This window comes from Bubalus kerabau, chromosome 23 (assembly GCF_029407905.1).
Source record: "Bubalus kerabau isolate K-KA32 ecotype Philippines breed swamp buffalo chromosome 23, PCC_UOA_SB_1v2, whole genome shotgun sequence".
In the NCBI taxonomy this organism is placed as follows: Eukaryota; Metazoa; Chordata; class Mammalia; order Artiodactyla; family Bovidae; genus Bubalus; species Bubalus kerabau.
In genome coordinates this window covers 35,250,458-35,275,387 of record NC_073646.1, presented here as the reverse complement: position 1 = coordinate 35,275,387, position 24,930 = coordinate 35,250,458, and the positions used below count along the sequence as shown (strand labels likewise).

General features: G+C 55.8%; 1 protein-coding gene across 1 annotated transcript in view; it reads right to left on the bottom strand.

The window, feature by feature from the left end:
• Window positions 1–20,008, bottom strand: part of SRRM3 (serine/arginine repetitive matrix 3) — a 30,894-nt gene extending 10,886 nt beyond the window's left edge. The window contains exons 1-10 of the mRNA XM_055561648.1: window positions 19,602–20,008; window positions 14,386–14,487; window positions 7,636–7,764; window positions 7,445–7,525; window positions 6,940–6,969; window positions 6,411–6,473; window positions 6,272–6,307; window positions 4,166–4,216; window positions 3,505–3,609; window positions 2,755–2,932 (exon numbers count right to left, since the gene is read on the bottom strand). Of these exons, the coding sequence (XP_055417623.1) occupies window positions 2,755–2,932; window positions 3,505–3,609; window positions 4,166–4,216; window positions 6,272–6,307; window positions 6,411–6,473; window positions 6,940–6,969; window positions 7,445–7,525; window positions 7,636–7,764; window positions 14,386–14,487; window positions 19,602–19,834 (1,008 nt within the window). The 5' untranslated portion in view covers window positions 19,835–20,008. The remainder of the gene's footprint in view (window positions 1–2,754; window positions 2,933–3,504; window positions 3,610–4,165; window positions 4,217–6,271; window positions 6,308–6,410; window positions 6,474–6,939; window positions 6,970–7,444; window positions 7,526–7,635; window positions 7,765–14,385; window positions 14,488–19,601) is intronic.
• Between the last annotated feature and the right edge of the window lie 4,922 nt (window positions 20,009–24,930).

The window sequence follows — 24,930 nt, the reverse complement described above, 5'->3', positions numbered from 1 at the left end:
CTTTTTCTTTTGCCTGAGAGTATCTGGCTTTGCAACCCTCACCTGAATTAAACTCTATCGTGTGTCTTCAGCTCCCTGCTCCAGGGCCTCCTAAGGATCTGAGACCTGGAAGGAATGGAACTGAGAAAGTTCAGGGCTCTGGGAAGCAATGGATGATGACCTCTTGCCTTCTCTGTGTTTCTCAGCTTCTCGCCAAAGTTCCTTATAGACTGAGACATGGATGCACCATCTTTTGTTAATTTAAAAGCTGAAGCAGTCCCAGCTTATGCCCTGAGGTGGAGGGGAGGGCTGGCTGGTGCCCAAGGTTTGGCAGGAGCTGTTGGTACAGGATTCTTTTTTTTTTTTTTTTTTAAGAGTTATCTTCCCTTTTAAATCCTGATTACAAAGGAAAAAAATATAGATATGTATATGACTAATGTTCACTTGAGATTCAAAAACCATCTCTGCATTAGAAGGAGCAATCCCCACAGAAACACACAAAAAAGCAAAATTCTAGAACAACATAGAAGATAGAGGAAAAAAAAACCCGAGAGATGCTTTGCATTTCTGTATGTCACAAAATGAAAAAAAGAAAGGAAATACGAAGAAAAACAAAATAACAGGAAAAATTACATAAACTTCCCCACCCTCTCCCCTTGCCGGCTAAACAAGAAATGGAATCACAGTATTACCACGTTTCAAATGGGAGGCTAAAAAAAAACAAACAAAAACATAGACGGGGTTAAAAAACGGTGAGCTTTTTCTTTTCCCATTTGCTTCTCTCTCTCTTTTTTTTTTTTTTTTTTTAAAGGTAGCATCCAAGAATACCACCCCACCCTCTGGTACTTTTTCCCAAAGACATTTTTGGTTACTGGCCAAAGTCTGTGACCTCAGAGCCCACCTCACCTCCCTGGAATGAGAAATGTCATTTCATTCCTCTGAAAGGATTTGCAGGCAAGAGGGGATGAGGTTTGGGGGAGAGGCCTGGGATGTTCCGAAGTCCCAGACCTCCTAGGACGCAAGGGGTAGAGGGGATCTGGGGGGCATGCTTGGCGGGAAGAGTAACAAAGTGTTGTCTTCTAGAAAACTCCCAGGGCAGTGCCAACTCCTATGTTTGATAGGGAGACAGGACTGGAGTGCTGCAGAGGCTTCCTCCCCATGGCCGGAAGCCAGGTGGCCTTCCATGATTGTCCTCTCCTGGGGTTTTACTTAATTGGCCATTAAGTCTGCGCGGGCCCTGGGCACTTTCTGGCTGTTGTTCGGGCCTCCAGGGCCAGGGGTAGCGGGGTAGGGGAGATGGAAGGCCCTGATGGAGAGAACCTGCATTTCTGGCCTGTCAGAAGATAGGAAGTTTCCAGGAGAAGGTGTCTGGGGCGCTGTGCTAATCCAGCTCTGTGCCCATGGGGTTGGGGATGGGGACGCTCTATGGTGTTTGTCCAAGTTGGATGTCTCCTCTGTGGCCTGTGGGACCAGTCCCTTTCCTGGCCGCCCTCAGCTACCTCTGTGAGCCCTCTCCCCTCACCAAGACAGACCCAGGGACACGGGAGTGATCCTCCCCACGTAGCCCAATGAGTCCCCTCGGAGCCCAGGAGCCTGGCACCCTGTCCAGGTGGGGCGGTTTCAAGACAGGGGATGTCCTTAAATAAAAACGATCTTGAGACTCAGAGCCTTTTGTCAGCTGCCCTTGGCTTTGCTCGCTGAGGCCATAGGAGTAAGGGTGTTTGAGAAAAGAAAAGGAGTGAAAGGAAACAGTCAAAAATAAAAATGAAACTGACCGACACGTACATGTTTGCTGCTGAGACCTGAGGTCTGGGGCGGGGGGGACCTGCTGGCCTACCCACCCCAAGTCCCCTGTGCCCATCCGGTGCCCCTGCCAGCACTGCAGTCCCCTTCTCCCTGTGAGGGGCTCCGCCCTGGACTCTATGATGGACAGACAAAAAAGGGGATGTGGGCCTCTGGGGGGACCTGGGAGAGCCTCCCACCCTGGCCCAGCCCATCCACCCAGGAAAGGCTTCTTGATCAGTCACCACATCGCCCATGGGTCTCCCGGAGTCTGTGCGCCTCCTAGAGGTTGGGTGGGGACAGCACCTCTGAGGGAGCCGTGTGTTGGGGGAGGTGCCTTAGGAAGGATGGACAGAGGGGAGTGAAGCTGCAGGTTTGAGACCCCTGTCTAAGCAATGCCCACAAAAGGACAGGTTTTCCCTGGAGCAGGGACTGCAGAAATGCAAGGGGACAGACGAGGGAGGGATCTGAGAGAGGGAGAGGGGCTGTGAGGGGGCTGAGGAAGGAAGGGCTCTCCAGAGGAGGAAAGGAATCGGTGGGGAGAGGGAGACTCAGGGCGCCAATGACGCCCGGGGGGTGGGAGGGGGCGGTCCTGACTCTTTAACCTTGTATCCCAACTGCGACCCCTACCACAGTCCACGCCCTCTCCTACCCCCATACGCCCGCGGGAAGCGAGGCGAAGGCCTGGGTTCCTTTTCAGCTCGTTACCCAACTGGCTGATGCCCCAGTGGTCAACCTGCTCTGGCCTTCAGTGTGCCAAGGTCAGGGGTGCAGACCCCCCTCACCCTGACATTAAGGCCAACTGGGCGAAACCACCCGGCCTTCCTGGCCGCGCTGGTGTGGGCAGGGCCCCGGGGAGGGGGGTGCGGCCGGCCCCCTCGCACTCACTGGCCCCTACCCCGCGGCGACCCAGCGCGACCCCGCTCCGCCCCCGACCCCGCTCGGCGCAGCCCGCGCGGCGCGGGAACCCTCCGCAAAGCCGAGCGTACGTACATCGAGCTGGCTCTGCGCCGAGCCCGGGCGGCCCCCGTGCGCTCCGCTCCGCTGCCTGCTGCCGCCGTTCTGCTGGGGCGACCCCCATCCGCTACCGCCGGATGGGGACGGCGACCGGCTCCCGCTGGACCGCTGGCTACCCGTCTTCCGCCCGTCGTCTCGGTGCTTGGGGCTTAGCCTGCATGGGGGGAGCCGGCGTGGGACGCCCGGTCTGCAAGCTCCCGCCCCTCCCTCCTTCCTCCCCCACCCCCTCCCCGCCCCCTCCCTTCGCCAGGAAACCCTTCCAGGGAGAGAGCAAGTTGCCAGCCCTCACATTGCCTTGGTCCCCAATTACAGTCGGGGGCGCCTTTGGGCAAGGGCAGTACCACGGTCCCAGGTGGCGCTGGGGGTAAAGAACCCGCCCGCCGAAGCTGCAGATGTAAAAGGTGAGGGCTCGATCCCTGGGTGGGGAAGATCCCCTGGAGGAGGCCATGGCAACCCACTCCAATCTCCTTGCCTGGAGAATCCCATGGACAGAGAAGCCTGGTGGGGCTATAGCGAAGCTATAGTCCATGGGGTCACAAAAAGTTGGAGACGACGGAAGCGACCTAGCATGTGCTCAGCACAGCTGTCCTAGTAAATTTACCCACTGATGCTGTTCCTGTCTGTCCACCAGTGCCACTAACCGGCCTTGGGGACTGCAGGCACCCTCTCTCCAGCAGAAAGGGAGCTCAGCCACCCCTGAGAGCCCCCTGGTAGCCTGGCACCTACCTGCTGGGTGATCTGGAATTACTGTAATGGGAGGACAGGGAGGGGCTGTGGGAGCTGCCGCTGCTGTGACGATGGGACCTGCGGCCTGGGGACTCTGCGTGCGGCCTGGGAGAGAAATCGGCTGCCCTCACGTTCTGCCCCATCTCCCTGGGGGATCCCTGTGAAGGCCTGATGGAAGCCCCTGCTTCCATCCCTGACCCCCCTCATGTAGTTTACCCCTGCCCCCATAGCCCATGGGGGGCACCCCCATACTCTCCCCTCCCATAACCTCCACCCCCAAAGCCTCCCTCTCCTCCTGTGGCCCCCATACCTCCCCCCACATAGTCTCCTACAAAAATAACACAAGCCGTGCCCATCCTGGGTACAGAGCTAGTCCATGTGGGTCATTTGTCAGTATTAGGAAAAAGGCGTCCTTCTCTCTAGGCAATCCCAGCCTCCCAGGATCTCACTCGGCCCTCAGCTGGTATTATGACTGCGATGGGGGCGGAGAGGGGGCACTCTCCGCTTCCTCTCTGGGTCTGAATTTTTCCATCTGGGCAGCAGGGACAAAAATGAGCTATCTTCAAGGGCCTGATTCTGTGATTCAAGAAGGCCAGGGGTTTTTTTTTGAGGGGGATGGGAGTGCGGGCTGAGGGTCTGGAGAGTGGGAGAGGGTACTCACCTTTTCCTCTCTTTGTTCTTTTCTTTTCGTTTGCTCTTGGGGCTTCGAGATCTACAGAAAGCAGAGACTACCATGACAGCACAGCCTGAGCCCGGAGCTGGCCTGGGGAGGGTGGGCCTGGGGGCCCTGGGCTGTGTCCAGGTGTGGTCCTGAGGTGTGCTCCTCTCTTGGGCTGGTGTGGACCCGCCCACCCCACCCCACTGCTTTGGTCCCTGTTACTCTGCCAGGCCTTCTTCCCTCCTTCTCCTGTAAGTCCTGGCCTGGATCACCTTGCATCTGGGCCCCACTTCTGTTCCCCAGGAGTGCCATAGGAGACGTGACCATGGCCCCAGAAGGAGGGGTGACCTGCCCTTTCCTTCTGGCATTGGTCTTGGGAGAGGCCCCTCTGATGAGTCGCCATGGTGAGGGTGGCCCCTCCAGACCTCATCTGTGTCCCCTGGGCCTCAGGTTCCCTCGGACTGGGCTCTCTAGGGCAGAGTCCAGGCCTCCTGCCCCTCTGTCTTATGTGGTCCAGGCCTGGTGCTTAGGAAAGAAATGCTTTCCCCTGGGCTTAATGATCTTCCTGCTTTGGGATTACTCTTCTGGATCCTCTTCCATCTCATCCTGCTCTCTGGGATGAGCCCCTCAGCCCAGCTCCTTCTGCCTTTGACTGAGATGGACCAAGATGGACCAAGAAGCTTCTGCTCAGGCTTCTAAGGTCTCACCCCTTTGGTCTCTCAGCCCCACTCTCCTTGATGTCACCAGACTCCTGCTCAATCCCTCTAGCCCTGAACAGATGCCTCCTTCTGACCAGAAACAAGGTGATGCTAAGAAATGCCAGAATGTGTTTCACTTCAGAGCAGAGTGGGTTGGGGGCAGGCCCAGGATTCTAGAGGTTTGGGTTCTAGAACCCAGGCTGCCTGCTTTGGGCCTCAGGCTCCCCATGGGGAGCGGGTCTGGCTCCAGCTCATCTCTAGGTCCTTCCCAGGACTGACAGGAATGGGACAGAGGATCTATGCAAGCTGATGCTGACCACTGAGGGGCAGGAGGGGCCCCCATTGGCCCAGAAGGACTGGAGGGGGGCAGGGGAGGGGGGAGATGGGAAACCGGGGGATTGGGAGAGCCAGGATTAGGTGGTGGTGGTGTTTAGTCGCTCAGTCATGTCCCACTATTTTGTGATCCCGTGGACTATAGCCCGCCAGCTCCTTTGTCCATGGAATGTTCTAGGCAAAAAGACTGGAGTGGGTTGCCATTTCCTTCTCCAGGGGATCTTCCCAACCCAGGGATCAAATCCACATCTCTGCATCTCCTGCAACACAGGCAGATTCTTTTACCGCTGAACCACCGGGGAAGCTCTGGGATTAAGGTGTGGCCATGGGCAAATGCTCACTGCTGGAAATGGAACTGAGAACTCTGCCCCTCCTCAGGGGTGCTGGGGGGTGGTGGGTCTGGCTCCAATGCCAACAGTGGGGATGTGACTGCCCCACAGCCTCCTGTCCTCCGCGCTGAGTTTTCTTCCACTTTCCACATGCCTGCCTCTACCTGGGTTCTGGCCTTACGCCTCCTTCTCTGCAATGCGTCCTGAAAAAGTCACTGTCCTGCTGTCGTGCTCAGAGCCCCTTGCTGGCTCCCAGCCCCACAGAGTGGAGGTTTCACAGTCTGGCAGTTAGGCCTGTTGGGCACTGGCACCGGCCCCCCAGAAACTTCACATGTAGGCACAGCCTGCTTGTCCTATCTCCTACTCACTGAGCCTTTCTACTTCAGGGAGATCCTTTTGCCTGCAGGCCCTTTCTCTGCGAATTTGGGGTCCTGATGTTTCTGCCTTCCCGACTGGCACCTCCACAGATATATCCCTTGGACACTGGATCGATATACTGTGTTGTCTGGACATTCTTGGGGCTCCCAAGGCAAGGCTGACTCATGGGGCAAATGAGAGTTGCGATGGCCTTCCTCCTCCCCCACCCTCCAGCGCTCTGTCTGGCTCTGGGGAGGAGTCCCTGGTGTGGGAAGATGAAGCGGACAGGACCCTGGCAACGTTCCTCCCATTGTGGCTTCCTCGGGCCCTGCAGGGCAGCCACTGGCCTCTGTCCATGTCCTCCGGTCCCACATCCATGGGGCGCCACTCACCTGTGCCGCCTCTTCCTCCGGGACCCAGATTCAGACCTGTAGGGCCACAGAAAGGTTCTCTTGAGCCCACGCACAGCCTTGGTCATGGTGGGGGGCGGTCCCACGGAAGTGAGCGAAGGCCCCCGGGGACAGAGGGTACCTGTCTCGGCGGTGTTTCTTCACACTCTTCTTCTTCTTGCGAAGGGGTGAGGAGCTCCCACAGCTGCGGACATAGTGACAGGCGTGGGTGGGTGTGTATAGTGAACTGGGGCCCTGGGATGGGTGGGGGTGGCATGGTGGTGGAGATGGCTGGGAAAGCCCGGGCACCTGGGGCCTTGAAGTTGGAAAGGGGATTCCAGGGCTTCAAGCCAACTGCCATCCTACAGCGAATCAAGGCCCTGAGGGTCCACTAGGTCCCTGAGAGAGGTTGATGGAGCTGCCTGCGTTGTCCCCTCGTCACCTTTCCAGGCCCCTAGGCACTGTGAGCCAGGACTGTTTCAAACCCAAAGGTTAGAGGCTCCAGTGACGGGATTTCTGGCCTCCGCAGGGAAGCGCTGGCATGTTGGCTGGTGCCCAGGCCCTGAGTTGCAAGCCTCCAGCCTCTGGGGGATGGCTTTGGACCCTCTCCCACCCAAAGACATCCTCTCCCGGCCCAGCTGGACCCTCCCTGCCCCACCCTCATCACTGACCTGCACTCAGAGTCTAGTCTCCTCTTTTTGCTGAGGGCAGGGCAGAAAGAAGGGGAGACAGACAATTGGATGGGATTAGTGTGGGCTCCAGAAATTTGCTATGGCCTTACTTAGGATAGGGGAGCAGGCGCGTGTAGAGATGGGGAGCCATAGGTGACCCCAGCCAAGCCCCTCTTCCCCTGCCGCTGGCACTTGCCAGGGGGCCGGGGGAAGGGGGGCGGCGGTGCAGGACCCCTGCTGGAGGGTGCTGGGGACCAAGAGCAGGTGGTCCGAGGTGTGAGGCTGGGTCGTGGGCCTGTGCAATTCAGGGGTGGCTGGACATTGGGGTGGGGAGGGGGGACTCAGTGGGGGAAAGGGTCTGGTGAAGGGGAGGGGCTCATTGAGGGGCGGGGCCACAGTGCTGGGTGTCAGAGCCCTGCCCGCCCAGGGATGGGCACCTGGGGCCCCGCGCCCTTCCCGACGCCTCCAGCCCAGGGGGCGGGGTGGGGAGGGGGTTGGCTCTCACCGGCTTCTCCGGTGGCCGCCTTTCTTTTTCTTCTTCTTCTTGGGAGGAGGCGACGCGGAACTGCTGGACCAGTGCTTGGTCCTGGGTGAGAAGCGGGGCGGGGTGGGGCGGGGCGGGGGGTGAGGGCAGAGGTGACGGGGGAGGGGCGGCCCCGCCCCCACCCCCTACTCCCCGCCGCAGCGGGCGCTGACCTGTCCCCCCGGTGTCCGCGGTAGCAGGAGGCGGGGCAGTCGCAGTCCACCGGGCCGTCGTCCTCGTCGAAGGGCGCGTACTCCAGGCCCAGCTCGGTGCCCTCGATCAGCCGCGGGGTCTCCGCCACGCTGCCGGCGACAGGGACGCTCAGCACCTGCCGCTCGGCGGCCGCGCCTTCCCGCTGACCCGGGCGGCGAGGTGGGGATGGCCCCGACCCCTCGAAGGTCATGGGGGGGTGGATCTGGGGAACCACACAGGGAGCCTCCCTCACAGGGCGCCAGCCTCAGCGCTGCTCTATTTTGTCCCCATCCTCAACCAACCAACCGTGCCCTATTTTGCAGAACAGAAAGAGGAGCACCGAGCCCTCCCCCCTCACTTAGCCCCCCCTTCTAGGTTCTCACCCTCTGGGCGCCCCCTCCTCCTCAGTGAGGCCCCTCCCCTCGCTGAGGCCCCTCCCGACACGGATTCTTTGCCCCTCGGTCCCCTTCATTGCGCCTCAGTCCCCCTCATTGAGCCCCCCTGCACCCTTAACCCCAGAGGCCTCGTCCCAAGCCCCTTTCCCCTCCGCAGCCCCCCTTTTCCGCCGCCGAGCCCCGCTCTCTCTCTGAGACCCTTCCCCCTCTCTGAGCTCCCCCGTCTCTGATATCTGTCCTTCCTTAATCCCGCGGTCCCCTCGCCCCCTCCCCGCCTCCCCCCAGCCCGGTCCTCCCTCCAGCCCCGCTGCCTCTCTGAAATATTCATAGCCTCTCCTCCTTCTCTCGGCCGCCTCCGGAGGCCTGGCGGCTCTTCTCCCGCTGCCGGGCTGTCATCAATCACTGCCCAGTGGCAGCGGGCGCCGGCCTCGGCACCCTGCCCGCCTCCGGGGCTCCCCATCCATCTTGCCGCGCTCTCCCCTTCACTCCGCAGGGACCGCGGCATCTGGTCCCCGCTCCCGGGCTCAGGAGCCCCCAGCCATCTTCTGCCACCGACGTTTGCTCCCGGAGGGCACTTGGACAAGCGGGTGCTTTGTCCTTAAAGGCTGCTGGGCTTAAGGCAAGGGTGGGAGCTTTGAAGCTGCACATGTGTCCTAATTATGCACTGTCCCTGAGTCGCTGTGTGTCCCAGTGCCTGTCACACTCGCTCCCTCTCTGAGCCTCTTTTTTTCAACAAGAGAATCCTAATTATCTTCTAGGATGGTTATGACAATTCCCTGAAGTCCCGATGTTGTCCAAATTTGTTTTTTTACTGGACACGCCCAGAAACGGACCCTCCAAAGGCCCAGGTCCAGGGTGACGGTCCCTCATCTTGCATTTTTCATTCCTGCGCCGGCTCAGACAGCGCCCCTCCCAGATGGAGCCTGTTTTCACCAGGCTCATCCTTTTCCTGCCCAGAGCAAGGGAGGCCAGGGCTGGGATGGCAGAGCATTAAAGATGTGACATGAGCTTTGGATTCACACAGACAGGTCTGAATCCAGGCATGACCACGCTCACTGAGCCTTTGGGTCCTTATCTATACAATGGGGAAAAGAATAGCCCAGCTTTGAGGAGAGGATTAAGTACGAGTCTGGCTATGAAGCTCCTGACAGGAGGCCTGGCCCACGACTGTGGTCTTCTGCACAGTCAGTCACCATTGCTAGACAGTCGGACACTCACACACCAACACCTCCTCTTCCAGGGAGAAAAGTGGTTTTGACACATTAAAGAGACTGGGCAAGATCACAGCTACAAGGTGAGATTTTTAGGCACAAACTCCAGCAGAGCACCCACTAAATAGCTCTTTGAAGACTGATTTTTGTATTTAAAAAAGAAAGAAAGAAGAATGTAACCCAAATTGGTCAAGGTTAGCTAGCCTTGAGGCTTCTGTCAAGAATGTCATTTGGTGGACTTCCCTGGTGGTCCATTCTCCCTGCTCCCACTGCAAGGGGCACAGGTTTGATTCCCAGTCAGGGAACCAAGATCCCACATGCCTCACAGTGCAGCAAAAAAAAAAAAAAAGAATGTTATTTGGATCCCAAACACCATCCTGGCCTTGGCAGCCTAGAAGTCACACAGGTGTTATGAGAGGTTTTTCTGGGGGGATGGACGGTCATGTCGTTGCTCTGCTCCCGCAGAGCCAAACACCCGCACATCCCTTCATTCAAACTTCTCCTCTCTTCTCCATGCTCCTCTTCCCGAAGCCAGGGGCCTCCTACTTCCTGTCTCTGAAATCTCCAACTCCACAGCCTGTCCCAGGGCCCATCATCCCCACACAGCCCTCAGCCACACAAATGCCTGACACATACACCATCAGTTCAGTTCAGTTCAGTCGCTCAGTCGTGTCCGACTCTTCGCGACCCCATGAATCGCAGCACGCCAGGCCTCCCTGTCCATCACCAACTCCCGGAGTTCACTCAGACTCACGTCCATCGAGTCAGTGATGCCATCCAGCCATCTCATCCTCTGTCGTCCCCTTCTCCTCCTGCCCCCAATCCCTCCCAGCATCAGAGTCTTTTCCAATGAATCAACTCTTCGCATGAGGTGGCCAAAGTACTGGAGTTTCAGCTTTAGCATCATTCCTTCCAAAGAAATCCCATTTGGCAAAACTTAAGGGCACCACAAACATTGTGTGGGTGAGGTGATGGGAGGAGGGAACTTCCCTTGATCCCGACAGAAGGCAGGGAATCCTTTCTTGCCTTCTGACATTGAGCTGGGTTAGCCACTGAGTCCAGGCCCTCACTGGGCCCTTCTTATTGTGCTGGCTGCACCCCTAGACACATCCTTCCTTTCTACCCCTGTGCTGGGGACAGGGCTCCCCACCCCCGCCCCACCCCATCCTCCCTCCCTGAGACCTTATCGTTTGATCTCTCTTACTTTCCAGACCTTTCTAAGAGGCTGACTTGGGATCTTTTATCTGCTGGAAGCATTGAAAGACAGGCATGGGGACTTCCCTGGTGTTCCAGTGGTTAAGATTCTGTGCTCCTAATGCAGGAGGGCCCAGGTTCAAGCCCTGGTCACAGAACTAGATGCCACATGCTACAGCTAAGAATTTACATGCTGCAGCTAAAGAAAAAGAAAAAAAAAGATCCTGCATGCTGCAATGAAGATCCCATGTGCCACAACGAAGACCCGATGTAGCCAAATAAATAAAAAAAATTTTAAAGAAATGGACAGGCATAGAGGAGATGCATGTTTGGAGAGACATACAAGGTCTCAGAACCTTCTGGTTAAGACTTGTCCTGGCAGTTCCACGGATGTAAACAGACTTAGGCTGAGGCCTCTACCGCTGGTTTTGTGTAGCTGGTGCCACCACGTCCACTTTGGAGGCTCTCTCAGGGCTAGAACAGTGGGTTCTCCTGTTCTGACCTTCCTGGCTCATAATACAATATATATCATAAATAACACCACTCATGAGAATGTTCTCTAATGTATAAATGGTTCTCCATAGTTCACATTCCGTTCAGAACCAATTCCTGATTTAGAGAAATTGCATGATCCCATTTCACAGATGAGAAAATTGAGGCCCCAGAGAGGGAAAGAAATACCTATGGTTTGGGGATCTTTGATTAAGAATGCAAGTTCACCTAAGCAATTGACTTTGAGATTCATGTGCACACAGGCCGGCCCTGGACTCTACTGGCTGGGCTTCCTCACTGTGGATGTTAGCTCAGCCGCCTCCTCCCTGCTTTGTAGACACAGTTGTGAGTGTCTGCACTGAATTCTAGATCTGTTTAGTGTTTTCTGCTCTTAAGTTCACATTTGTTAGCAAGTTTACTCCTCACCACGTCTGTGGAATAGGCAGGGGAGGCGTTCTTCCCCAGCAACAGAACACACCGAGCCCCACAGAGCTGACCAAAGCAGGCCCAGCCAGAGTCCACTGCAGAGAGACCAAGGGCCAATCGGGGCTGAACCCAGCATCACCCAGGACTCCTGCTAGACCAGCTGCTCCCAGGAAGGGCTCTGACCTGGGAAGAGATGCCTGTCACACGCTCTTCCTCCTGACAGCAGTTTCACTAATTAACTAGTTCTGTTTCCCTTTTGCCAGGAGCCTAATGGCCAATTGACAGATGACTGAGTTCACACAGAGGAGAAGGAGGCTTCCAGGCAAAGGGGCTGCCCTTTCTGCTCACTCAGCCTGCGTGCCAGGCCTACTGGGGCTGGGGGGAGGGGGCAAGGGTGGCAGGAACAGAGATAAATCAGGCCTGGGGCCTCTCCTATAGCTCCTCATAGCACAGGGCAAATATATGAGACTCTTTGCAACGCCATGGACTGTAGCCCACCAGGATCCTCTGTCCATGGGATTCTCCAGGCAAGAATACTGGAATGGGTTGCCATTCCCTTCTCCAGGGGATCTTCCCGAACCAGGGATTGAACCCAGGTCTCCTCCTTTGCAGGTGGATTCTTTATTGTCCAAGCCACCAACCAAACTGCTAACAAACTTGTCTTCTATGTCTTTGACATTTTAGTAGGATCCTGGGACCCTGCCAAGTCTATTCTCCCCTGCTTCCAGAGCAGGAGTCCTCCTTGGAGCTTTGTGTTTCCACCCAGAGAGCAGGCAGCGTGTCTTTTTCTTCTTCCCTCCCCACCTCATAGCACCAGTACAGGGTTGGGTGTACAGCACAGACCCTCAAGACATTTCTTCGGACGATGGAACCTTTCTGTGACCTCCTTCCCAACATGTCCTGGTTCTCAAATGCGTTATTCATTCATTCAAGGAAAGAGAAGATCAGGACAACTGGAAAAAGCTTGGAAGTCATCCACTAACAGGAGAGTGTTCCAGCTGGGGATGGATGGGATCCCCAGGAAGAAGACGGAAGGAGACCTGAGGACCTAGCAGATCCTTGTGGGGAGCTAAGACCTGAGAAGTGGGCAGGAGGAAGGGAGGAGCAGAAAGCCATCAGAGGGGCAGGAAGACAGTCACAAAGGGCTGACTCTTGGAAGCCAGGGAGAGGGAAAGCAGGTTTCCAGAAGGGAAATGGAGTGGTGGCACGTGCCAGGAGAGGCCAGGCCTGCAGAGTTGCCCGAGCCAGGCCAAGCAAGACTCAGACAGATGCAGCAGGTCACGGGAGTCATGGGGGCAGAAGCCGGATCTCCGTGGCTTAAGGAAGTGGAGACAACGTGTACCACACGCTCTATAGAAATCTGATGGAGAAAAGAGAAACGTGTGGGCTGGTGGCTGGAGGAGAAAGCAGGGTTGGGGAAGGACCGGAAGCCGACTAAGAGGAAGGAGCCCAGGGGAGGGTAGAGCAGCAGGTGTGGGCTGGAGGGGCGGTTATCACTGGAAGGGCCCTGAGAAGGTGGCAAAGGCAGGTTCTGGAAGAGGCCTCCTGCCCTCACACTGGATGGAAGGGGAGAGGGTGGCTGCTTTTCCAGAGGAGCCCTGGGGGGCATTTGAAGGGGCACGGGTCAGACAGGCAGGACCTGATGGTTTTGGAGGTGGTACGGGCAGCGCGGACAGATCTGGCTGTCTGGAGGTTTGAGAAGGGAAGGAAGGGAGGAGCTCACCCTGGCCTGGGGGCGGGGATGAACCTGCGGGGTGTTACTGAGGCAGCCACAGCCCCTGCCGAGGGGGTGCTGTGGGCTCTGGGAGGCTCGGGAGATGGTGGTAGTGGTGTGACCTCTTCCCACCCTGTGGGGAGAGAGCAGGCCGGCTGAGCCCGGCTCCCCTAGAGCACTCACAAACCCCCACAAGCCTGAGGCTGGCGTGACTCTGGTTTTTGGATTTTTTCCCCCTTTTTGGCCATACCACGTGGCATCTGGGATCTTAGTTCCCTGACTGGGGATTGAACCTGTGCCCCCTGCAGTGGATGTGTGGAGTCCTAACCGTTGGACCATCAGGGAAAATCACCATCACCAACTCTGCTTCGCGCTCTTGCTCAAGCCAGAGAAGTGAGGCTAAGTGTGGTTAGCAGGGGAACCCCCCCACCCGAAATAGTCTACAATTTCTATAGGCTGGGCTTCCCTGTCTTCAAGGTCCATCTACTTCTGCAATGCTGTTTGCCCTCAAGACAACAGCAAGGAAAAGCATTCAGAAGGCGCTGCTGCTGTTTTACTTTCCTGCCAACAAAGGTGCCCAGGGACTTAGGGTCTCAGCAAGATGCCCACCCTGCGGTCACATCGGGACACTTGCAGGGACAGGCCGGCCCCGCCCTCCTACGGCAGCTGCCCCACTTCATACGGTTTCGAGTGGTTGATGGTTCTCCGAGATGAAGTCTGCCTCCCTGTAACCTCCTGTTTTATCTGAAGCCCACAGCACCCGGTGCTCCTCCTGTCCTGTGACAGCTGCAGAGATGCCACCCCTACAGAGCCTGTGCTCTCTTTACCGGATGGGTCTCTGGCCGAGCCAGTGATGGCTTTTGGTGCGCTGGTCATTTCTCTCCAGCATCCGTGTTTACTCCACAGACCACTATCTAAGTGATAATAGTTGGGGCGGAGGGACTATTCTATCAGCCAATAACAACACTGAGGACAGAACACTTCTCGAGTCTCCTGGTTTGCAGCCCAAGATTCCCGGAGATGAGATCTGGGCTCTCTCTCCCACCGCTGGGCCAGACATAGAACCCCAGGCAGCAGGGAGAGGACTTCAGTGATGCCCAGGTGCCCAGTGGCTCTTGCCTAGTGCCCTGGGCCAGGCCAGAGCTTCCGGTGGACAAGATCCATGCCCTCTCCGCCTCCTCTTCTTTCTTCCCACCTCTAGCCCTGACCACCTGAGTGAGCCCTGGGAAAGGCTGCCCAGGGCTGGCTGCAGGCTGCACCCTCCCCTGCCCTGGGCCTCCCCACCCTGGCAGCACTCACATGTGGCCCCCAGGCCGGTCCTCCCTGGTGAGCATTCCCTCCTTCTCCATCAGCATCTGCCGGAAAGTCCTGACCTTCTGCCGGGTCTCCTCCTCTGAGTACCTGTGGGGCACAGGGAAGGTGAGAGCTGCAGTCTGGGCTCTGGTTTCCTCCCCACCTGCCCCCCCAGCCTCTCCTCCCAGCTCTCAGTCATGTGGGCACTCTCCAGCTTGATAGGACCTGTCCAAGGTCATATCACCAACAAGGTTCTCAGCACTGGGGAAGCTCAAAGCCAACCCATTTTGCACCATACCAGTCAACCAACCAACTAAACCAACAACCAGGCAAACCAAAGGGAGTGTTCCCAGAGGTAAGGAGACCTCCTGGGGAGGTCCTCAGCGCATCCCCGCCTCTACAAGGTCAAGGCTGCCAAGTGGCCAGTCCAGGATCCCAGGGGTAGATCCATGGCTTCCCAGCTTGGGATGGGGTTGTGGGTGGATGTAGTCTGGGCCTTGGATGGAGGCTCCTGACTTCTCTCCTCCGCTCTCCCTCCCTCCCTGAGCCCAGTCTCAGGCTGGGGACCAAAGCCCAGAATCATCTACTCCATATTTTTGTTCCTGCATCCTGGGGTCGCTGTCACCTCTCTCACACCACCAGTGTGACAGCTGTCCAGGCCTCCCAGCCCATGTCCATGCTGACCCCTGGGGCGTCTGTGCTCACCCAGCCCCTGGCCCTGTGCCCAGCACACACCAGCTGTCAGTGGCTGTTGCTGACTGAGTCTTGTCTCCTAAGTTCCCACCCTCTCCTCCTCCGGGCCGCCCTGGACAGAAACCATGGTGGCCAAATAGGAACTGAAGTCCCACCTCCTCTCTCATGTGGCTATGAGCTCTCTGTGCACACAGCAAGCCCACCCCCCCAACCCTATCCATGAAAACGGTACATCCTTCCCTGTCAGGGACCCCATCTCTTTTCTCCCTTCTTCCCTCCTCTCCTTCAATGAGCATTTGGGATTGATTCAGCTTTTTTGGAGAGCAATTTCGCAATTCTTTTCAAAAACCTTAAAAAAAAGGAATATAGCTTTTGATTCATAAATTAACTTCCAGGTTTACTCTGTGGAAATAACCATGGCTGAACACAAAGATGTGACTCATGGGAAGTTTACAGCAGGACGAGTCCTCCTGCCTCCCCAGTCAGGTTAGGTGCTAACATTCGTGTTTCCATAGCAACCTCAGCCTCCAGGTTCCTCCTGGAGGGGTGGTTTCTGGGCTAGTCTTCATCTGTTTACTCTTTTGCATCCTGCACTGGCCTGGGAATTCCCCGAGGACAGGGACCTTGTCTGTCTGAATTGACCTTGTGTCCCCAGCATCTGGCACCTTGCCTGCTTACATGGGGCCTCCAAAAATGCTTTTGAATTCTGGCGTGACAGTTTTTGAATCTCAGTGCTCCCACTTTCTAGATCTGTGACCTTGGACAAGTCCACATGCTTCTCTTAGTCTGAGTCTGTACATCTGTGCAATGGGATAGTAACCTGCCTTTCAATATTGTTGCAGGATTAAGGGAGATGATACGTAAAAGCACTTTGCACAGGGCCCAGCACACAGTAGGTGCTCAAGAAATGGTGGTGATTGAGGATTATTTGTCCCAGAGCGATGGGGACAGAGGGTCTAATTGTCCCAGGCTCTGTGCCTTTTTCTACCCTAGACCCCTCCCAGGTCAGCAGGGTCCTGGCCCAGGAATCACCTGAACCTCTCCCCTCTGCTCTCCCAGGAGGCAAAGGCTGAGATGGAGAAGGAGGCTGGTACCCAAACCTTCCATGCCCTGTGGGTGCAGCAGCACCTGCCAACTCAAGGGCATGCAGGAGGCCCGGCTGGCTAACAGTCAAGGGCTCGGACGGGGAAGAGGGTAGGCAGGGCAAGGATGCCTGTCTCAGCACCCCAGCCTCCTGGCTCAGCTGCTTCCCCAGCCAGTCTGGCTCCCTCGCTGCCACTTCCACCATTTGGGAAAAATGCATCAAATTCATTTTTGCTCTGGGGACTTCTTGGGTTGCCCTCTGGGGCTGGGGTGGGGGGAGGGGACAATACATTTTAAAAGAGGTCTCCAGAGTGGAAAATGTCTCCTTCTGCCTGCCTTTGCCCAGATCCAGCATTTCCTAGAAAATCACTTCCTTGGTCATTAAGTTGATCTTCACCACGGCTCTGGGGGGCGGGGGATGGTTGTGGTGGTAGTGGCCCATTTTACAGATGAAGAAATAGAGCAGCGAGAGGGGAGGGCTCAAAGCTCCAAGCCCAGTTCAATGGTCCTCATGAGAAGGGGCATGGTGGGTAGGATGTGGGGAGGGGGATGTTTGGGGCCAAGCCTGGAACATCACCTCCTAGAGGCTGGGGGCTTTGTCCCCGCCTCCACAGTGACCGTGGGCTGCCCATAGAGACTGCCCAGGAAGATGGCACCAAAGGCAGCATCCATCAGTATTAAGAAAGGGATTGCTTTTTAATGGGGCCAAAGAATGTGTGTTTCCATGACTAGCGAGAATATTTGTCAAATGCCTGCAAACCTGGTAAATAAATGCGAATGAACCAGTGTTTCTAGAAACGGATATTAATGACTGGATTTTTAGCAGAGCGTTTGTGGAGCACTTTCTGGGGACTGGAGTAGGGTGCAGGAGCCCTGTACTTGCCTTAGTCCACAGGCTCCTCAGAACAACCCCCTATTTAACAGGCCAGTAGCTATGGCTTGCCCAAGGTCACAGGCCAGAGCTGGAAGCCCCGACTGTTGGGTTCCAGAGTGGCTGTGGCGTCTACCGGCGCGGCAGCCGCTAAGAGATGGCAGAGGGAGAGGGTTGATAACCGGAGAGCTGGCTTTATGGGAGACCCCAGTCTAAGGACCACCTGGAGTGAGGGCTTGGGTGGCGGAAGGGCCCCTGATGGAATATCTGGAGACGACCTCTTGGGAACATCCCAGCGAGGAAAGAGCCTTTGATGCCAGGGGATTAGATACCAAAGACATGGTCAAGTGCCATCCCCCTTCACCTGAAGCTGCCCCCCTGGGATAATAAGCCTGCCACGGCAGGGGTAGATAGGGGACTTGTGGGGAGGGGGTGCCATGAGTGAGGGCCTTTAGGAGTTCTCTGAAAGGTTGGGGAGAGGAGGGCTTTCCTATGGGGAAAGTTAGGTGAAGAGGGTGGGGCTTAGGAAGGAGGCAGGGCCCCATAAGGGGGGCGGGGCTTTGTGCGCGGAAGAGGGCGGGGCTTGTGAGGGGAAGTGGGCAGGGCTCTGTGAGGGAGAAGGGGCGGGGCTTGTGTGGGGAAAGGGGTATTTTCCTAGAACGAAGCACGGAAGGCTGGCTCTCATCTGTCCCAGGCGTCTGTTCCCTAGCAACGCCCACCCGCCCACACTCCCTCCACTCCCGGAGTCTCTCAATTCAGCAGGATCTGCAGGTTTAATTAAGGTCTGGGACTCTCTCTACATAAGGATACTCCACTCCCCACCCTAACCCCCGGGGATCTCATTTCTTCGGTCACATCCACAGCTCATCAAGCCTGTTTTCATTACCAGCTGGAAGTCTCCTTTCTGTCTGTCTCCAACAGCCTTCCACCCATCCATTCCTCTCTGCAGGGATCCTCCCCACCCCGACCTGGTCTCCAGCTGGAGGTGAACACCAAATTCCTGCGCCCTTTTCTTACAAGCCGCCCTGCCTGGCAGCCTTGGCCCTGCCTTCCTAAGGGCCTGTGGTGGCAGTGACAATCTCTGTCTGAGCCTCAGTGTCTTCTGGGCTCCGCAGGGACGAGTGAGCCTTGTCTTGGCTGCCTCTTGGGGATGAACAGACAAAGGTGTGGTTTGGAAGGACCGCTGTACACAGGCGGTCTGCTCCCAGGTGGCTCCAGGTACTAACGCACTGGGCCTTTCTGATTCTCAGCTCACTGACAGTGCCAGCCTGTTAGGCAGGCCCTGCTCCCCACTTTGACTCCCTCAACAGCAAGCCCAGTAGTTTCAAAGTACTCAGGCAGATGCAGAAAGGAGCCTTGGGAACTCCAGTTTTCCTTGGAGAGGTAGAAATGGGAATGACTCTGTTCTCTATTTTTTTTTTTTTGCCTCCAGTTCCACATATGATGGCTGTCCCATCTCCACTGGATTTTCAGGTGAGGTCCCTAAATCCTTACTGACTGATGCACAATCCTTCCTTCTCAGCCTGACAAACTCTTATTCATCCTTCAAGGCCCATTCAAATGTCTTCTCTCAGAATCTCCCCTCCGAGCTCCTGAAGCACTTGACCCTTTCCTGTCCTGCTGTCCTCTCTATAATCCTTATTCTAACCTATTTTATGGTGGAGTTGGTGTTAACATGCCTGTTTCCCTTCTGAGATGGGGAAGGAATAGGGGTTGGGAGAGGGATCTTTGAGAAAGTGACTCCAGTTCAGCTCTGGGGACCAGTGTTGCCCAGCACAGTATCTGGCCCACTTGTGTGCCCCTGGTTCTGAACTGCTGCTGCTGCTGCTAAGTCGCTTCAGTCGTGTCCAACTCTGTGCGACCCCATAGACGTCAGCCCATCAGGCTCCACCGTCCCTGGGATTCTCCAGGCAAGAACACTGGAGTGGGTTGCCATTTCCTTCTCCAATGCATGAAAGTGAAAAGTCAAAGTGAAGTCGCTTAGTCGTTCCCGACTCTTAGCAACCCCATGGACTGGAGCCTACCAGGCTCCTCCGTCCCTGGGATTTTCCAGGCAAGAGTACTGGAGTGGGGTGCCATTGCCTTCTCCGAACTAGACAGGGTGAAATCTAAGCTTCTGGGTGTGGCTGCTGGCTGGAATTCCCTTGCTGAAATCACAGGCACCCCTCACACGTAGTAGGAGCCCGCTGTGCGTTCTTGCCTGGCTGCCGCACCTGGCTTTAGATCAGGCAGCTCGAGCCACCCATTTTACAGACGGGAAAACTGAGGCCTCGAGTTGTCATTAACGTTTACATGCCCCTCTCCTACACCAGACTGGATGTTTCCCGAAGGCATGGGCTGTGTCTCCTTGGCTGCTGTGACTCTAAGCCCAGATGAGAACTTTATATAGAGCAGGAGTTCAAGACAGCTTATTGGTAGAATAAAGTAATACATGAATGAAAGTTCAACTGGGCCTGCAATAGCTCAGATTCTGACCTTTCAGGCTCCGGGATCCCAACGCTGGCCCCGCCCTGGCCCCGCCTCGAGTCCCTCCCGGCCCCGCCCACAGCCCCGCCCCGCCCCCTTCCCCGCTCACCCTTGCTCCTCCATCATCTCCTGCAGTTCCATGCACTTGAGCTCCACGCGCCGCTTGCGCTCATGGTCCAGGATCTCGCGGTGCGCGCGCTTCACCAGGCCGGGCTCCGCGGCGCGCAGTTCCTCCTCTGCCCGCGGCCAGGCCCCAGACGAGGCGCCCGGCTGCGGGAAGCCGTTCGCCGCGTCGGGCGGGGACGGCACGCTGGCCGCCCCGTTGTTCACGGTGGATGACATAGTGGCTGCCCCTGGAGCGGCTGGCCTCGGCCCTGCGGGACAGACACAGACACCCGGCGGGATGGTCACTTCTCGGCCACCTTCTAAGCTCTTCTCGGCGCGGGTTAATCCTGGAGATTTAAAGGCCCACTCATGGCTCTAATCCGCTTCCACTCTGGCTGCAGAGCCGGGCAGTGGCAGGTTTGCATCTGTGGGTCACACCTCAGGGCATGAGGGGGCATCGGACACTGGGCTGTCCCATCGGTAACGTGGGGTGGATTCAAGGCGGACTAGATGGCCTCTAAAGGAGGTTTGTCGCCTTCAGGGACCTAGTAACCATCCAGGACAAAGCTCTCTGCCCCGGTTCCAATGCCTGGGCCTGACTGCCTGGTCACTGCCTGCTCCCTGCCTGCACACCTCCTGGCAGTTCCCCAGGTTTTATTCTTGTTTTTCCTTCAGGCTAAGTTTAATACCGGCTTCTCACTCCCCAGTACCCATTTTTCTGGCTCTGGTCTCTGGAGTCACAGACCACACGTGCTCCCCATCCCAGTCTGCTCCCGGACAGCCATGCAGAGACCAGAAGATGGAACCTTCTCCAGGCTCAGCTCCATTCCCACCACAGATGCAATTTTCGGTTCCTACTTCGATCTGGCTAACTTTTCCAAAGTCAGCATTCCAGGTGGGGCCCTATCTGGGCTGAAGCCCACAGGGCCGTCCCCTCCTTTGTTCTGGAAACATCGCTTGTGAGGATATGGCCAAAAGTGGCACTGACATTAACTTTCCAGGCAGCTACATCCTTTCGCCAGCTCAGGGTGGGTTGGGAGCCAGCACGGCTTGGAAGGTGAGAAGTGGTGGCTCCACGGCCCAAAGTAGAGCGTGCACCTGTATGCACCCTGCACATGCACGTATACACACACACACACATGCACACCAAGGACTTATCTTAACAGAGGGGAGGCACCTCCTGAGCTATTTCCAATTCCTTTCTCCAAGGCTCTGCTAGTTGCTAAGCAACAGGGAGGCCTCCTTCCCAGGGAGTGGGATGGGAGGGAGGGAATGGGTGGAGGGAGGTGGGAAGAGAAGGAACCGGGCATGTCTGGACATCCCAGATGGGGCCTTCCTGCAATACCCCCCACCCTCCAAAACACATACTCTCCTCACTGGCCTCAAAGTGTCCAGAGCCATGGAGTATGAAAGGCAGAGAAGAGAGAGGGGGACCAGGAGGGGAAAAAGGCCTTGAACAGGACAGTGACAGGAGGTGACAGTGGTAATGGGAACACAAGCTCCTTTCATATGTTCATCTGCCCAAGTGTCTGGATCTAGGCCAGGGTTCTCCATGCCTTGCTGTGTGACCCTGAGGATGTTCCTGCCCTTCTCTGAGCATCTGTTCTCAACCTGTGCCTGGAAGCATCATCCAGATTCTTCGGGAAGGCTCTTCGGGCTTTACAGAACAAAGCTGTTTTTCTAAGCCCTGCCTGCTTCCTGCCTGTCCCTACCCCAGCCCTGCAACCCTAGCTCTACCACGTTTTCTCTGAGGGTAAGTCACAAGTATCACCCACTCACCAAGCCCCACACAGAGCTCTGCTTGTCTCATGCCCTGAGCCAGGGACATGCATGGAGCTTGGAGACCTCCATTGTCCTGGCCCACCACAGCTCACCAACATCAAGTTTGGTCCCATATTCCATCTCGACATTGCTCACATTTACCCATCTCCTTCTCTCTCATTACCACCTCAGTTCAAGCCTCTGCCTCTGGTCCATTCTGGCATCAGCATCCTGTCTGCCCACCCCCCTGCCCTGACCTCTTTCTGTTCATCTTCCATCAGCAACCTGGGAGACTGGGCCAGGAGCAAATCAGACCCTGTCATGCCCTAGTTAACAGCCTCCAGTGGCTTCCGGTCACCCTGGCTCCCAGTCCTGACACAGCTTGGACCTGCTTCCTGGACCAACCTGTCCACTGCCATGCCCACACAGCTTCTCCATCCTTCTTGCATCCAGCCACGCCCCCCAACCCCCCCACTGCTCCCCTTCCCTAGGATGCTCTGCACTTGACTCTGGCATGACCTCAAAGTCACTGCTCACAGGCATCGCCACCTCCTGGGGGCCTCCCTCCTCCACTCTCTGGAGCTCTCCCCCTCGCTTCACTGTGGGCTCACAGGTCTCACTCCACCTGTGGGCCGAGGGCTTTTTAGCCCCAATTCCTGGTGCCAGCAAAGTGTCTGAAACACAGGGGGCTCGGTGCCTGTGAACAGAATAAAGAGACAAAGAGGGAGACAGGCCTATTATATAGCACCTGGAGCTCTGCTCAGTGTTATGGCCCAGCCTGGATGGGAGGGGCGTTTGGGGGAGAAAGGATCCTGTATACGTATGGCTGAGTCCCTTCTCTGTTCACCGGAAACTGCTTTAACATTGTTAATCGGCTATACCCCCATACAAAGTACAAATTTAAAGTTTGAAGAAAAAGGGAGCTAGGACTGAGGACTATAGGTGGGGTCCCTGATACAGCCTTTAAGACCCCTTTGTATTTCTTCTTATACAATCTTGCAGCTTTATCCAGTGCTATACTTTATCCTGAAGCCAACAGCCAGCTCCTCAGCCTGGGTCACCTGTCCCCAAACATGCACTCCCACTCCTTTGAGCCTTTGCCCACGTGGTTCCCAGTGCTAGAATTCCACTGCTTCTCTTCCCTATCTGGGGAACTCCAGCACGTCCTTCAGAGTCCAGTCCCAATGTCATCTCCTCCCGGAAGCCTTCCCTGCTTCTGATGAAGGATGAGCTGCTCCCTCCTTGTGCCCCCACAGCTTTTGTCCTCACCTCTTTAGATACTGAGGCTCAATTTATTGTCTGCGTCTGACCCCTGGTCTAGCCCTTCGAGGGGAGGGGACCAGCCCTTCATTCCAGCTCCCCTGAGCCTACCCAGCGCCTGGCAATGCCAAAGATGCACTGGGGGTTGTGGGAGCAAAGTGCTCGGGCCCTGAGAGAGCCGTGGAGACAGGTTCTCAGTGATGCTGCTCTGCATGCTTGCCCTCGACGTGGGCGAGGCTCCCCAGCCAAGAACTTGGCCTGAGCTCCTTGAGGGCGGGGCAGGGGAAGCTGGTGGGAGCAGTTCTGAGTGCACTCAGGTCTCCACACCCTGAGAAATCCTATCGCCAGCACTAGGAGAACGCCTGGCCGAGATGGCTAGGCTACTGGGGGCAGTCTTTCAGAAGCTACTGAAGGAAAGGAGAGGGGTGAGAAGACAGAAGATGGATGCTGTCTGGGTTTCCACTAGGACAGATGGTGAATTCTGCCAGCTTCACCTGGTAATGGAGGGCACCAGGCAGGAATCTGAGGCACATTATTAAAAGAATGACCCCTGAGCCCCTAGCGGAGCAGCCAGGCCCCTAAGACCAAATCATTGTATGCTGAGCCCACTTCTTTCCTAGTCAGGGTTGCTGGACCAGCAGACCAGGAAGTTATTGCAGACATCAGGTCTGGATTGGGTTGCCATTCCCTTCTCCAGAGGATCTTCCTGACCTAGAGATTGAACCTGGGTCTCCCGCATTACAGGCAGACTCTACCATCTGAGCCACCAGGGAAGCCCTTATCTGATATTATCTATTACAGAATTATTGTGAGATTTCATAAGGAAAGAGACACTGTGTTGGTGGGAACTAACATTCTGTGCTATTTTAATTGGTGGGCGGATTAACCTGTGCTCAGAGGGAGCTGATGAATGGGTCCCTGTCACATCAGATGGGGGTATCTAGGGTAGGACCGCGGGGCTCCGTCTTCACCCATGTCCGATCTAGTATATTCACCATTGCCTGGAGAGAACTTTGAAAACCTGATGACCAGATTCAGTGAGACCACCACTTGGGAAGGTTCAGAAATTCAGAGTCAGAATCTAAAAAGACTCAACAGACAGAAAAGATGGGAGGAGTCTGAGAAGGTGAAACCGGATCACGAGAAATGCCACATCCTGACGCTGGGTCCCAAACGAACTTTCTAAAATTGGAGTGAGGTAGACATATGTTAGAAGGAGCATATTTAGGAAGAATTTAGGGGTTTTCAGTGGTCACAGGCTCAATTTGAGTCAATATCATAATGCGGCTGCCAAAAGCACATGTTATCTTAGCCCACATCAACAAAAATATAATGTCTGGAAGGGGGAAGTGATAAGAATACACAAGTGGTCGGAGGATTTAGGGCAAACCTGGCTGAGTCTGCTGAGAAGCTTGTTAGAAGTAGGTTGGGTTGCCTGATTTTGCAAATAAAAATACAGGATGCACAGCTAAAATAATTTGAATTTCATGAATTTCATATTTGGGGCATCCTCATACTAAAAAAAATTATTCATTATTTATCTGAAATTCAAATTAAACTAAGTGTCTTGTATTTTATATGATTCCTATCGAAACCTACTGAATCAAAATCTCTGAGGGTGAAATTGTCAGTGTTCTCCAGGTGATTCTGATACAGACCATCTGTGGAACAGCAATTGGGAGCCAGTGTCTAGAACCGCAGTTCTCAAATCTTATTTGTGGAGTCACCTGAAGGGCTTGTTAAACCATAGATGGCCAGGGTCTTGTTGTTTAGTTGCTAAAGTCGTGTCCGACTCTTTTGAGATTCCTTGGACTGTTGCCCGCCAGGCTCCTCTGTCCGTGGGCTTTCCCAGGCAAGAATACTGGAGTAGGTTGCCATTTCCTTCTCCAGGGGATCTTCCTGACCCAGGGATCGAACCCACATCTCCTGATTGGCAGGTGGATTCTTTACCCACCTGGAGAACCCATGGCCAGGGTCTAGCCCTAGAATTTCTGACTCAGTAGATCTGGGGTGGGTGCTGATAATCTGCATTTCTAACAAGTTTCCTCTTTGCTGGACCTTGAACCCCACTCAAAGGAGCAAGTCCCTAGCCAAACTGGATGGTTTTAGAAGGCAAAGCCAGGACTCCTGCGAGGAAGTGGACTTCACATAAGCCCAAGATAAGATATTTTACCCCCTAACAATCAAAACTTTACAAAAACTAAGTAGTGGGGGGACTTTCCTGTGTGGTCCAGTGGCTAAGACTCCAGTGCAGGGGGCTCGGGTTTGATCCCTGGTCTGGGAACTAGATCCCACATATTCGGCAACTAAAA